Consider the following 14,539-nt stretch of genomic DNA (forward strand, 5'->3'; position numbering starts at 1 on the left):
AAAACTACAAAATTATTCTTTCTGAAACAGACCTTATCTTTATAAATACTGGGAAATATTTTATTCTAAGGATGTTATAGTGCTAAAAGAAAAATCTTTAAATACTGTTAGTGGTAAAATATATTGTGTATTAAAAATATTTAACATACATAAATAAATAAATCGGTCCTCAAATGGAATCGATTTTAACAAGATAAAAACTGTTGGCATAACATCTACATTTATCCAAGATGGTCAAGATCACACACTTGTAAATGACTTTCAAGGAAATTATTTACTTTGGGTAATATTTTATTTGCTTGATTAACTTTTCAAAACCATTTTAATACATACATTTTGAAAGTCTCAGAAATGAAATAAAATACTGTATAAAAAATACTACAGGTCTAAATTGTGTTTAGTTCAAAATGAGTTTTCCTGTCTTCTAAAAGTAGGAAATGAAGACAGACACACACACGACAAAATGTAATCATAGATAAAATTGTCACTTGTTTCTGAGGGTGCGTGTTCAAATGAACGTGTCATTATAGGCTGAGAATAATTCAGGTTTGTGAGTATATTGGTAGTGATATATCTTTGGATGGATGTGACTTCATTCCTTTGCATGTCTTTCAGAGAACCTTCTAAAACATTAATGTACACACACACACACACACACACACACACACAAAGATCACTTTTCAACAATCATTTAGAACACAATTTGTGGGTAACATGATGAAAAAAAAACATGCTATCATTGATCTCGTCTTATATCTTAGTGACATTCAAAATTCTTTCGTAGTCTTTTCTGCCAAGGAGTAGATCAAGTTTGCATTCTTTATGCAACAGGTTATAAAACACAATTTTGTCAGTCCAGAATAGCACGCATTTGAAACATATGGAAACATTAAATAAGATGTTGCATCCATGTTCACTGAGATGTCCAAGTTTGCCAAAGATAATGTGCAACGGCGTAATCATCTTCCCACTTTTACCATCAGCTGTCTACCAAATCTTATTAGCTCTATATTAGACTTATCAAGTAGAAACACTGAGAGACTTCTTTCCTTTCTTGTTCTCTCGTTCTTCAGTGATGCTTTGAGAAATTGTTTCAGCTTTTTCATCATTGCAAATTTCCCAGAAACACAAACAGGCAAAAAAAAAAAAAAAGCCAGTTTGTCAGTTCATTACTTGCTCTTCATTCCCCTTCCTGCATTTGTTAAAAAAAAACCCTGTGAGCTCTAGATGGATTTGGTAATCTTTCCATCACTTATGGGTCAGTTTGGTTTTTTTCAATCCAAAGTGGCAATCATCCAGTTCTTTCCTCCATTCCAATGTGAAGAAATGATTAAATATTGAAGAAAACATTTTCTTTGCTGCATCACTGTTTAAGATATGATGACTTTTTCCACAGGTTTTGTTATCTCGTTTATGTTTGACTTTTGTGCTTGAACTTAAAATAGAAACGAGGTCCCGTAAGGACCAGGAATAACAGAATCACACATAATACTCCTTGTTTTTCTTGGTCTTACTGACACAACTGTCCATTGGTTTCTCCTTCACGATCGATCCGTTGGACTGGGCTGAATTGCAGATGTAGTTGCGGCTCTCGTCCACATGGTACGACCCCTCGTCGCGGTTGCGGTATTTGAACATGGCGTAGAGGAGAATGAGGATGCAGAGAGCGGCAGCGACTACGATGCCGACCACCATGCCTGTGGTGCTGCTGTTCTCGTGGAAAACCTCGGACTGACCCGGATAGCTCTTCAACACGGGGCCTGTGGGGTTAGCTGGAGAAACAAAAACACCAAGGGTGAGTTTATATAACAGCAATAACCCAATTACCAACAGCCATTTTTGAAAGAAAAGAGATGAGCAAACTCTTTCTTGAATCCCATATTTGTTTAGCAGCAAAATTAAACTCTGCAAAGTCTGGCGGTCTGTTGTAGTATCTTAAGTTTGTTGTAGTATGACGTTTGCAGCCTCAAAGTCAAGCTCCCCTAACCCTCACTTCCCCAACAACATTAATATTGTCTACAAAAACGCTTTTGGAGGTTGGCATCAACACAAACTCATTGTGCACTGCTCTTCTCATCTTCCTCTATCCTATAATCCTTCCAGCCCTTCTAACAAATAAACATTTGTTGGCTTTTATCGTTGGCCTGTTGGTTGTAGTTCACCCTGTGACTGGGAAGTCTGCTGGGTTTTAATAAAGTATGTTGATCTAACTGTGCATTTGGGGCCTCAATACCGAACCTGACGCATTTTGGCACAAATCTTGCTGGCCTCTATTACAAAGGTGAAGATGAAGAATAGCACCAAACACAAAACTAAGTCAAAAAAGGAATGAATTCGGCAGAAGAAGAATGTGTTAGAATGGCCCAGTCAGAGACCAGAATCCAATCAGAACCTGTTGAATGACTTGAAACAGGCTGTACACTGGAGATTTATTGAAAAATGTACCAATGAAGGTGATAGACTCTTATTAAAAAAGACTGGCTGCGTAAAAGCAAAAGCTGCTTCAACCAGGTGTTAGTTGAGGGGTGTGAACACTTGTGCAATCAGGTTAGTTTTATTTTTTCCCCTTGAATTTAGTTTGTTTCAATTGAAAATTATATCAGGTTTTAAAAAACCTAAACATTCAGGACAATTATGTCCTTTCAAATGTGAATGGCTGCTGACACGCATTACATTGTCAAGCTCTTCACTCGTGACTATACTATGATTTGTCCCCTCGGGTCCTCTTTACAGCTGTTATTAAGATGTGTTTTGGTCGATTGGATCACAAGTAGATGAGGGAGACACATTCCCATTTACACCTGGTGTTTTACTGTCTCTTTTGTCCACTTTCAACCACTTCTGTCCTGATTTATTCGAGGGAAGGGTCTATGGGCGGGTAAATGTTTGGGATTTTTCAGATCTTTCGATCTAATGGACAAAATAAGCTCATGCAATTTACATATGAACACGACTGGAGACGACGGAAAAACACGCAGAGAATCAGCTTTCGTTTCTACCAGGCCGAACGCTGTGAGTGTGTGTTTGAAATCAGGAATGGTGAGAGAACATTGTGCTTGGTACATTTTTCATCTTCAAACCAAACTTGTGTCTCCAGCTGATAACGTTTAAATCCCGTCTGACGATCGCTCTTCCCATAATGTTTAGGCATCAGGTCAGTCGACGGAGAGCAGACGGTCTTTTGTGGCTGTTTGAATGCTTTCGACCACATGAGCGTTTACACTACAAAAGCAATCCGGTCTAATGCATTTTCCACTATCTCTGGAAGTGGATAAAAGTGGACAAGCTCAACATTTTTAGATCCCTGTATTTAACGTCAGCCACTTGTGATCCGATCGACCAAAATGCTTCTTAATACCAGGTGGAAACAGGGCGTAAACCAATTTGTTAATAAAAAAAACAACCCAATCACAAACAAAACTCCACTAAATATGCCTATTACCACTGGATGATACAGAAGATAAACCACCAGAAAAATACCAAATACAGACACAATATTATAAAAGTACAATAGAGTTAAAGTAAAAGTTGAGTCTGAAAATCCTTTTTATGGGAACATTATCGCTGTGTCTGTATGAAGGAACTTCAGGGGAAGGTTCTTTAATGAAACATGGCAAAATAAAAGTTTTACTGAACACCTTGTGTCTCTGTTCCATATACCTGAATACCTGAGTCTCAATTAGATCTCATGCTTCATTACAGCTTACAGATAACAGTCACTTGGCCAGCCTAGTGTAAAACATGAAACAGAGCTCAACATCTTCTCAGGGACAGCGAAACTAAAACTACACTGAAAGTGTAGCCAAACAGCGAGAGATTGACACACAAAAAAGTATCACAAAACTTGTGTGATATTTTCTAAATGTCGATTGCAAAATTACGATGTTTCCATTCCACCGATTTTATGCGACTGAAATGTAATTTTTTCTCATGATAAGCCATTCCAAACATCATGGTGACGGATGTTAGCAGGTTTATGTATATCTCAGCCGCCGCACTCGACATTATTATTAATGGATGGATGGAGACGTATGCGTGTTATTCAACATCAATGTCAAGGAAAGACTCTTATACTGAGAGCGGCTCATATGAGGAGTTTCTGGGTAGTCAAGACCACCTTTCTCGAGTCCAAGACCAGGACTAGTCGAGTCCAAGTCAAGACCACCTTTCTCGAGTCCAAGACCAGGACTAGTCGAGTCCAAGTCAAGACCACCTTTCTCGAGTCCAAGACCAGGACTAGTCAAGTCCAAGTCAAGACCACCTTTCTCGAGTCCAAGACCAGGACTAGTCGAGTCCAAGACAAGACCGAGTCCAGGACAGGGAAAAAAAAGTCTTATGCATGACATTATCAAGACATTTTGGGTTATTATTTGTTGATCTAAAAGCAAAAACAGTGTCACAACACTTTAAGTATAGACATTCCCCTTGATATCATAATATCTTCTAATCTAAAGAAAATGATGACATATGGTGATCCCTCATAATAGCAACTCGTGGAATAGGCATTTAAAAGAGAGGCAGATTATGGAGTGATATGACTCAGAAATTACATCGGGCAATGTTCAGATGTCATTCAGCGAGATGTTCAGAAGAACGCAAGAGCTAAACTTCTACAAGCTCAATAACATCCACATAAAAAAATTATAAAAAAAACAAGGTAAGAAAAAAAGTCGGAAAACTTTGCCCATTAATTAGAAGTGCAAGGCAAGCAGGCAAGTTTTCGGGTTGTTATGGACAATTAAAAATGTGAATATTCACGTTGCACTAGCAGTGGACTTCAGCGAGTTAAAACATTTATTTTTTAAAGAGCCGTTTGTGAGTCAAAAGAGCCGGCTCACGAAGAAGAGCCGAAATGCCCATCACTAGTTATTAGGTGGCCAGTGTTTCACTTTCCCTCCATTATTATTATGTTCCCAGCGACGTATGTGTGCTTAGACACCTGGACTCGGTCGAGACACAAAAGCCATATTTGGCAAGACCAGTGAGTAGTATGAAGCTGCAGACTCGGAGCCTGCTGCATCTACAGTCCCGCACCCAGAGTCCCGCATTCTCAGACCCCTCGTTTTCCGAGACAGCGCCTCCTATCAAATTAGATCGGATAAACATGTGAAGAACTTAAGCCGAAACGTGAGTAGGGGAGAGTGGGGTAAAATGAGCCAGTGGGTAAGTTGACCCACCCCCTGTTTCTAGGCACTTTCTAGGCACTTTTCTACATTTTGAAGGACTCCATCATTTATATATTGCTGTGAAGAGGAGAAGCACATGGGACAAGAGGGAAGTTGTCTTTTCCACAAAAACACCTTTTTTGCTTGTTAAAGTAAATTTTCTGCATTTCAGGTATATTAGCCGTTTTGTCAAAGCAAATTGATCTAGAATCATAATTGTGAGATAAAAAGTCGCAATTATTATTATTTATTTATTATTCAGTGGCGGAGTCAAGCTTCCATAGTAATTGTATGCCTTCCATCAGTAATTTTCTTTCAATTACACCCACGCTCAAAAAATAACTACTGGGTAATTTGTTAGTCAGAGAACACAATGAGTTTTTTTTTTTGGCACATGCATTAAGCAGGGAACACAAATATTTATTTGGATAACTTTAAATAAAACGAGACGAATCCTATTGTTTTCAATGGCATTTGGATAAGGGTGTTATACGATTTTCCGAACAGCAGGAGGCGCTGTCTCAAAAAATGAGGGGTCTGAGAATGCGGGACTCTGGGTGCGGAACTGTAGATGCAGGCTCCGAGTCTGCAGCTTCATAATGTTGAGACCAGTGGCCGAGATCGAGACAAGTCTGAGTCCGAATACCAGCGAGTCCGAGAACAAGACCGGACTCGAGTACTACAGCCCTATTTCTGGGAGATTCTCCTCATCTTTGCTTCAAGCTCTTGATAAATTGTGGCATTTCTTTGTTGTTTAGAATCCAGTATTCCCGTAATTCTTTTGTCTTTTATGAGTTTAATAAAGAACTCTGTCTCTTCTTCTGTCCAAACACACCGCGCCATCTACGTCAGCTGACCTGTAAATGCGCAAAAACTGTTTCTGTTGCAGTTTTTTATATTTCTTTTTCTAATCGTCTGAAAAACCACCTCATGCGAGCGTAAAAACTTTTTGTTTTAAGCGATAAATGGGAGTTTTTGGGAAATTGACGTGTTTCCATTGGGCGTATTTTCAATTCACAATTTCAATTTGCGCAATTTGAAGGGTAATGGAAACGCGTCTACGGTCAGAAAGAAAAGTAATAATGAAGAGAAGACTAACCTAACCCACCTGAGCTCGGCTCGCACGGGTCGATGTCCTCATCGTCGCTCGGGCACTCGGCAGACGCCACCAACAGATCATCAGTAGTCTGGGAAACATGATAAAGGAAAGAGAGGCTGAATTAAAAAAAATATACAACAAATCATTCATGAACACATGAAACCAGTTGTGAACCTCAGATCACATCACTGAACCTGAAATGTACTTAGTGTCTAGTTGAAGGAAAAACAACGTGCCGCTAGTTCAGTGACCATAACTTGCGGAAAGAAGCAAACACTAAATGGCTTATTACAAAACATAAATCAGAAGCCACTGCAAAAATCAGCCTTGTCCATGTCAAAAGATGAAACTGTTGCCATGCATATTAGTGTGTTTTTATTTATTAATTTCTCCAGAGTTAAAGACTTGGGCTCAATCCCAATTCACCCCTTGGCCCTACCCCTCCGTTTTGCGCATTCCCGTGAAGGGGTAGGGTTGTCTCGATTCTCTTTTGGTTGGAGGGGTAGGGGTAGGGGTAGGGGTAGGGGGAAGGGCCAGATAGCCCTTGAAACGAAGATTTTTCGGGACCACACTTCAAACGAAGGGGTATGAGAAATGTACCTGCATACACCGGCTACAGAGGCAACATGGCTGCCAATAATCATTTTCTTTGTCACATTCAATCTTGTGTTCATATTTACGGTCATGTTCTTCAAAGAAACGTTTGCAAAAAAATCGCTGAAGTTCGTTAACGATAGTGTCTGATAACTGGTGAATGTATTTGCGGCAGGGATTTGGCTTATCTTTTACCGTACGTCTGCTATGAACGCATTGTTTTCTTGTGGGTATATGTGAACACGATATAAACGAGCTTTTTGCTTTTTGCAACATGATCAACCAGTCTTGGATGTTCTTTATCAAACAGGGACACCTGAGGAAACCCGGAGGCTCATTCGTTTTCGCGCTGACAACGAGCAATGTTTCCTGAAGTCCAAAAATACTTAGGTGTCGATATTATTTTATAATATTTTCACCCCTACACCTTGCCACTCTGTTTCAAGGGGCAAGGGTAAGGGGTAGGCGAAGGGGTAATAAAATAGAATTGGGATTGGGCCTTACTTTTCTCAATAATTTGTACACATTCTTTTAGATGCAATTACAGTCTTCTCCTTTCTAATCATATGTCTGTCAGGACCGCTATCGTCGAATACGATTGACAATTAGCATACAGTTTGGATTGGCGGTATGGTTCTGGGCATCTATGCAGTCTAGCATGGATAAGAGCAATAACCTCTCTTGACATGTGGAGCTGGGGAAGGAGGAGAGTAATTCGCTCCTGAGAAACACCATAGCTGCTGATAATACTGAAGGAGCTTATATATGTATACAGTGATAGGCGTCATATTCCTACAGGTAGACGTGGATCAGCTGAGAGTCACTGATGAGAGCTTGACTAACGTGACCTGCCAGAACTGACGCTACGCTTGATTTGAGCCTATGACCGGATCATGAAAGCCCAAAGGAAATCTAGACAGTCTGAGAATCCTTTCCTCTTCGGCAAACGAAACATAAGGCCAGAGAAAACACAGTTTAAGACACTGCTGCATTGAGGGCTTTCAACTGCACAAACTTGTCAAGGCGAACAGTTTACATGACTGACTTTTCTTTATTCTGTATATGTGCTTTGGTTAGTTTAGATGTACGACCCTTAGTTGCATTTATTAAAAAATCACCACAATTTTTGAGAAAAGCCGCAACAAATTCAGTCATTTTGGGCTGCAGATCTGAAAAAAGTCCTGTGAAATCCTAATGGGACTGGTAACACAAATAACTGGAGTTTTCTGACCTGCTGGGGTTCTCCTGGTGTGGTGTGTTTCGTCTGGTGGTTGGAGGTGGTGGTGGTGGTGATCTCCATCACTGAGGTAGAGGTCTCAGAGCGATGAACCGTAGCACTGGACTGGGGTGTAATGGAGGAAGACTGCGACTCCCCAACCAGTCTCACGCTGCCTTCGATTCGGATGTTGGGATCTCCTTCCACAGCCATGTTAAAAACCTTCAAGCCATTGTAATAGAAACCAGACATTTGTCCCTGGAAGGAGCGGCTGTGGTCTCGTTCCCAGCCGCCGATCTGGATGGTCATCTGGCTGTTGAAGATCGTGAGCTGGCGGCCTGTGGGAGAACACAGTTACTGCGATACAACAAAACTTAGCGCAGATCGAAGAGACAAACAATGGAGTGATGTAAAATAATCACGCCTGAGAAAAAGGTGGATTATTCAGGGATTGGCCAATGCAAATGCCCGACAATTGATCATCGCCGTCATGGACGGATGCTTGTGAAAACAGACATAAAACAACAGAAAAAAACCCATTGGCAATGCATTTAAGCAGTGGTACTTTGCTAAAAGGCCTCTTTAATACATATCATCTGGGAACAGTTGGTTTAGTTCCCAGTGAGATTTTGTAAAGCCTAGTACTGTACATATTCAGCTCTCAGAAATCCTAGAGAAAAAGAGGGGAAAGACATTATTTTAATGATTTCTGTCATCGTGGAGATGAATATTCTTCATGGCAGAAAACTGTCAATCTGAAGACGGCTTGTTAACTTTACACTCTTATAAACAACCGATTTTAATCTTATGTTAATGTTGTGTAGGTGTGTGAACACAATAGTAGGGTAGAGTGGGGGAAAACGCCCCCCTGGGGTAAAACGCCCCCCACCTGTTTTTCCCAAAATAACCACTAAAAGTAGTCAATATAGGTTTTTACTGTTGCTATGCACTACGTTGATAACGGGGATATACAAATCTCTATGGAGAAGCTGACACCAGCGACATATTTTAAGAGAAGAGGATTACATGGTAAATGCTATAATTTTCAGATATTAGTAAATAAGTGTTTAAGAGAATATTGTTCTGCAGGATATCGCAGTGATGTATGATAGATGAATAGTGAAGTCTGTAGTTTGAGATCATATGTTATTTATAAGGAATATAATTATATAAAAAAAATTAAACATTTTTTTAAAAAGTCATAGCTTGTGGGGTAAAACGCCCCCTACGCTGAGGGGTAAAACGCCCCCCTGGGAGCATAGTTTCTCTCTATCATAATTACTATAATAAAATATTTCTGTCTATCAAATCCTTTGTTTTACACTTAATGCAGTATAACTAGGTGGTAAAATCTAAATATTTGAACAAAACATGAAAAAATTACCTCAAGTGAACATTAACTAGCTAGCTTGCTAGCAAAGTTAGCTCACTGATGGAAGGTAGTTAAATTTGGCTATTTTGGACATTGCTGAAATAAATATTAATATATATACATGTTTATACATTACTTGCCTTTTACTTTTAGAGATTAAAAACTATTGTCTGTTAATTTTGCTGTTGATCTATCAAGCAAACTGGTTTGTAAGAAAGGGGGCATTTTACCCCACCTTGGGGGGCGTTTTACCCCACCACTGGGGCAAAACGCCCCCTTTGTACAAAAATATTTTCAGTCAAAATGCTAATTAATTATGAAGGCTAAGCAATTTTTATATTTGGTGAATAACTCCTGCCATAGTCACTCAAAACCGGGATGGCAATTCTAGTCACATTTATGTTTTGTTTCACTGTAATGTCACATTTTCCTTAAGGGGGGCGGTTTCCCCCACTCTACCCTAATATTTACAAATAAACATTTACAGCCTTTTAGCAAGAGGAGTTGAGTTGGATGCAAATGCATGATCATGAAACAAAAGAAGACTAAAGAATAATTCAATTAAAATCAACAGAAAAAAACAACAACAGTGGCACATTTCATATAAAAGATCAAATGATTATACATGCACATCAAAATTATTTTATTTCAATGGATATTTAGTCACTTTCTTAACTGCATGTAACATTTTGTTAAAGGGACTCATGCTAATTTATATTGTATAATTATTATCTAAATACTATCTATTTATTATAATATTACTATTATCTAATTATTCATCACAAATACACATGCTACAATTAAAAAATAGTTATACAATCAAAATGATTGATTTTATCATTTAAAAGTTTAAACTACATTAAAAAATCTGTGATTTTTATATATCAAGCTTCTTCAAACTTACATCTACAGTCCCTTTAACCGAAAGTTATGACATAAACTAGTTAATACATATATACAGTGTCCAATAATTACAAGCTACATTTATCTATTTAAATTGCTTTCATTTATTGTTTAAATGGTTTATTTTACATACAACATACTACTTATTAAAAATTATTCTAAGTTTTATCAGTGTTTTTACCTTTGTCGAGTAGCCATTCGTCAACTACTCGACTGAGTCGAAATGGGAATCGCTGTCGAGCGATCGCCAGCCGTTCGCTATCAATGCTTCCTTTAAAGTTTAAAGAGACATTTCATTGGTTAAAATCCAAGATCATGGGTAATTTAAAACCGATTATTCGAGCTGTTCAAATAAAAAGATTTTAAATCTTAATTTTTAAGTTGAGATATTATATTTTACACTCAATTTTAGTTTATATACTGTGTATATAAACAGTTGACCGCATATGTTTGTTTTAAAACTCCATGCAGAATTTGTACAAACATTAGAAATATACATTAAGATTTTTTATTATTATTTAGTATTGCCCTTAAGATATTTTCATGTTTTCTACAAGACAAATTTACAGCTGTTTGCAAACGTTTACATTACCTTGGCTCCTAATATAACATGATCGTAATATAACCATGATCTCCACCAGAGGGCACTCCTCCAATGGAAAAATCCTTTTCCTTCCCATCATGAACTACATTTCCCATAACCCATTGCCTGGACTCATTGTGAGCCGCGTTTCCAATACCCTTCAAATTGTGCAAATTGAAATTGACAATACGCCCAATGGAAACACATCAATTTCTCAAAAACTCCCATATATTGTAAAGAAGTTTTTTTTAAAAGAGGTGGTTTTTCAGGCAATTCAAAAAAGGAATATTTTGCCTGGTCATTTACAGGTCACCTGGCGTAGTAAAAGTCGCTCATTCTTTAAAGAAGAATGAGGGGTGTATAAGTTGCTCTCCTTGCCATTAATGTTTGGATAACACACCTACATCTTCCTCCATTAATAATAATGGCTAACTCGGTGGCTGCGATATACATAAACTTACCAACATCAGTTGCCATGATTTTTGGAATGACTTATCGCGGGTTGAAAAATTACGTTTTACCTGCATAACATCGGTTAATGGAAACGCTGTCATATCGCAATAGTTTTTTATCGACATTAAGAAAATACCGCAAAAGTTTTGCGCAAACTTGAAATGGAAACGTGGCTATGGTCTGATTTATTCCACCTGTGTGTGATTAACTCTTTATGTTTGCTTTATATGCTCTGTGTTTTCAGTCACTCATTGCAAAGTCTTGTTTGTGTTACACTGCAATTCTGAACTGGTTCCCGTATTATGGGAACTCTTCCGTCCGTTTCCCTGGATTTCCCTCATAAAAGCAGCGTATATCGTATTTCAAACTTCTTTTTACTTCGAAGAATGGTTACGTATGTAACCTTGCTTCCCTGAGTAGGGAATAAGACAGTGTGTAGCTTTCCATACTCCTTCGTATCTGCTATGAGTTCCTTTGAACCACTGCAGTGATTCTATATAAGCTTCAGACAATCATCTTCCCAAAGCATTCGATCTTTCCCTACTCAGGGAATTTTAGGTCACTGTAACATAACCCTGGTTCTCTGATAACATGAAGTGAGGTATCTCACTATGGTACGCCTCAGGTGTGACCGATCCACAACAAAAAGCACCAAAAAGCGATCAGGGAGTCTCACTATGGGATATACACAACTTCCGTGTTGCTGATATGCTGTGGACTTAGGTCTATGACCCAACTACTGTTATAAATATTGTGTAAATATAATGTAAGTGTAGGGTGTTTATGTTGCATCTTGGTGCATTAATACAGAATTCACCTGTGCAGTCGCATGAATGTGTATATGGGCTATAGTGGCATATAATGTGAACAATAAAGTATTGATACTTTAAAATAACTCGCATTAGTTAAAGCAGAACTATTGAGAAATAATATTACTTAAGTAGATTAATAAGTAGTTTTACTCAAGTAATTACTTCACAAGTTACATTAGTACATCAACAATGCTGCTCAGTGGTGGCATTAACGCATCTACACAACAATTACAATTGCATAAATTGTGTTATGAAAATATATCTCAAGCTAAATTTAAAAATGGTTCTACATTTATATTAATAATGAATACATTATAATTTATGTTAGGATAAATTTATTACTAACCTTGTGTTTAAGGCTATAAGTCTAGGGGCCCTATTTTAAGGATCTAAGCTCATGGTCTGAAGCGCAGGGCGCAAGTTCAGTTAGGGCGCGCCCGAATCCACTTTTGCTAGTTTAACGACGGGGAAAATGGTCGGCTAATGTAAGGAGGCCAGTCCTGCCGAGCCAGAGACTGTTCATGTCACGCCCGCCGAGCCAGTGACTGTTCACGTCATGTCTACCAAGCCTGAGCTTCATCACATCATGTCTGCCGAGCCTGAGTTTCTTCACGTCATGTCTACCGAGCCTGAGTTCCTTCACATCATGTCTGCCGAGCCTTAGTTTCTTCACGTCATGTCTACCGAGCCTGAGTTCCTTCACATCATGTCTGCCGAGCCTTAGTTTCTTCACATCATGTCTGCCGAGCCTTAGTTTCTTCACGTCATGTCTGACGAGCCTGAGCTTCTTGACGTCAGTCCTGCCGAGTCTGAGCTTCTTGACGTCAGTCCCGCCGAGCCTGAGCTTCACGTCAGTCCTGCCGAGTCTGAGCTTCACGTCAGTCCTGCCGAGCCTGAGCTTCTTGACGTCAGTCCCGCCGAGCCTGAGCTTCACGTCAGTCCTGCCGAGCCTGAGCTTCTTGACGTCAGTCCCGCCGAGCCTGAGCTTCACGTCAGTCCCGCCGAGCCTGAGCTTCTTGACGTCAGTCCCGCCGAGCCTGAGCTTCACGTCAGTCCCGCCGAGCCTGAGCTTCTTGACGTCAGTCCCGCCGAGCCTGAGCTTCTTGACGTCAGTCCCGCCGAGCCTGAGCTTCACGTCAGTCCCGCAGAGCCTGAGCTTCTTGACGTCAGTCCTGCCGAGCCTGAGCTTCTTGACGTCAGTCCCGCCGAGCCTGAGCTTCTTGACGTCAGTCCCGCCGAGCCTGAGCTTCACGTCAGTCCCGCCGAGCCTGAGCTTCTTGACGTCAGTCCCGCCGAGCCTGACCTTCTTGACGTCAGTCCCGCCGAGCCTGAGCTTCACGTCAGTCCTGCCGAGCCTGAGCTTCTTGACGTCAGTCCCGCCGAGCCTGAGCTTCTTGACGTCAGTCCCGCCGAGCCTGAGCTTCTTGACGTCAGTCCCGCTGAGCCTGAGCTTCACGTCAGCCCTGCCGAGCCTGAGCTTCTTGACGTCAGTCCCGCCGAGCCTGAGCTTCTTGACGTCAGTCCCGCCGAGCCTGAGCTTCTTGACGTCAGTCCCGCCGAGCCTGAGCTTCACGTCAGTCCCGCCGAGCCTGAGCTTCACGTCAGTCGTGCCGAGCCTGAGCTTCACGTCAGTCGTGCCGAGCCCGAGCTTCACGTCAGTCCCACCGAGCCTGAGTTTCTTGACGTCAGTCCTGCCGAGTCTGAGCTTCTTGACGTCAGTCCCGCCGAGCCTGAGCTTCACGTCAGTCCTGCCGAGCCTGAGCTTCTTGACGTCAGTCCCGCCGAGCCTGAGCTTCTTGACGTCAGTCCCGCCGAGCCTGAGCTTCACGTCAGTCCCGCCAAGCCTGAGCTTCACGTCAGTCGTGCCGAGCCCGAGCTTCACGTCAGTCCCGCCGAGCCTGAGCTTCACGTCAGTCCTGCCGAGCCTGAGCTTCTTGACGTCAGTCCCGCCGAGCCTGAGCTTCTTGGCGTCAGTCCCGCCGAGCCTGAGCTTCTTGACGTCAGTCCCGCCGAGCCTGAGCTTCACGTCAGTCCCGCCGAGCCTAAGCTTCACGTCAGTCGTGCCGAGCCTGAGCTTCACGTCAGTCCTGCCGAGCCCGAGCTTCACGTCAGTCCCGCCGAGCCTGAGTTTCTTGACGTCAGTCCTGCCGAGCCTGAGCTTCTTGGCGTTAGTCCTGCCGAGCCTGAGCTTCTTGACGTCAGTCCTGCCGAGCCTGAGCTTCACGTCAGTCCCGCAGAGCCTGAGCTTCTTGACGTCAGTCCTGCCGAGCCTGAGCTTCTTGACGTCAGTCCTGCCGAGCCTGAGCTTCACGTCAGTCCCGTCGAGCCTGAGCTTCACGTCA

At 41.2% G+C, this 14,539-nt stretch overlaps 1 protein-coding gene across 7 annotated transcripts in view; it reads right to left on the reverse strand.

Annotated features, from left to right (window-relative positions):
* Window positions 1-275: 275 nt before the first annotated feature.
* The window catches only part of nrxn1b (neurexin 1b), a 145,219-nt gene continuing 130,955 nt past the window's right edge, over window positions 276-14,539 (reverse strand). For 2 of the 7 annotated variants that reach the window (XM_084391480.1, XM_084391478.1), the window contains 4 exons: window positions 10,531-10,620; window positions 8,090-8,412; window positions 6,274-6,352; window positions 277-1,772 (listed from right to left, as the gene is read on the reverse strand). In XM_084391480.1, the coding sequence (XP_084247606.1) occupies window positions 1,480-1,772; window positions 6,274-6,352; window positions 8,090-8,412; window positions 10,531-10,620 (785 nt within the window). In that variant the 3' untranslated portion in view covers window positions 277-1,479. Of the gene's footprint in view, window positions 1,773-6,264; window positions 6,353-8,089; window positions 8,413-10,530; window positions 10,621-14,539 lie in introns of all 7 variants that reach the window. The other 5 variants (XM_084391479.1, XM_084391477.1, XM_084391483.1 and 2 more) reach the window with 3 other exon arrangements.

Source organism: Rutilus rutilus, assembly GCF_951802725.1.
Source record: "Rutilus rutilus genome assembly, chromosome: 20".
Taxonomy (NCBI): Eukaryota; Metazoa; Chordata; class Actinopteri; order Cypriniformes; family Leuciscidae; genus Rutilus; species Rutilus rutilus.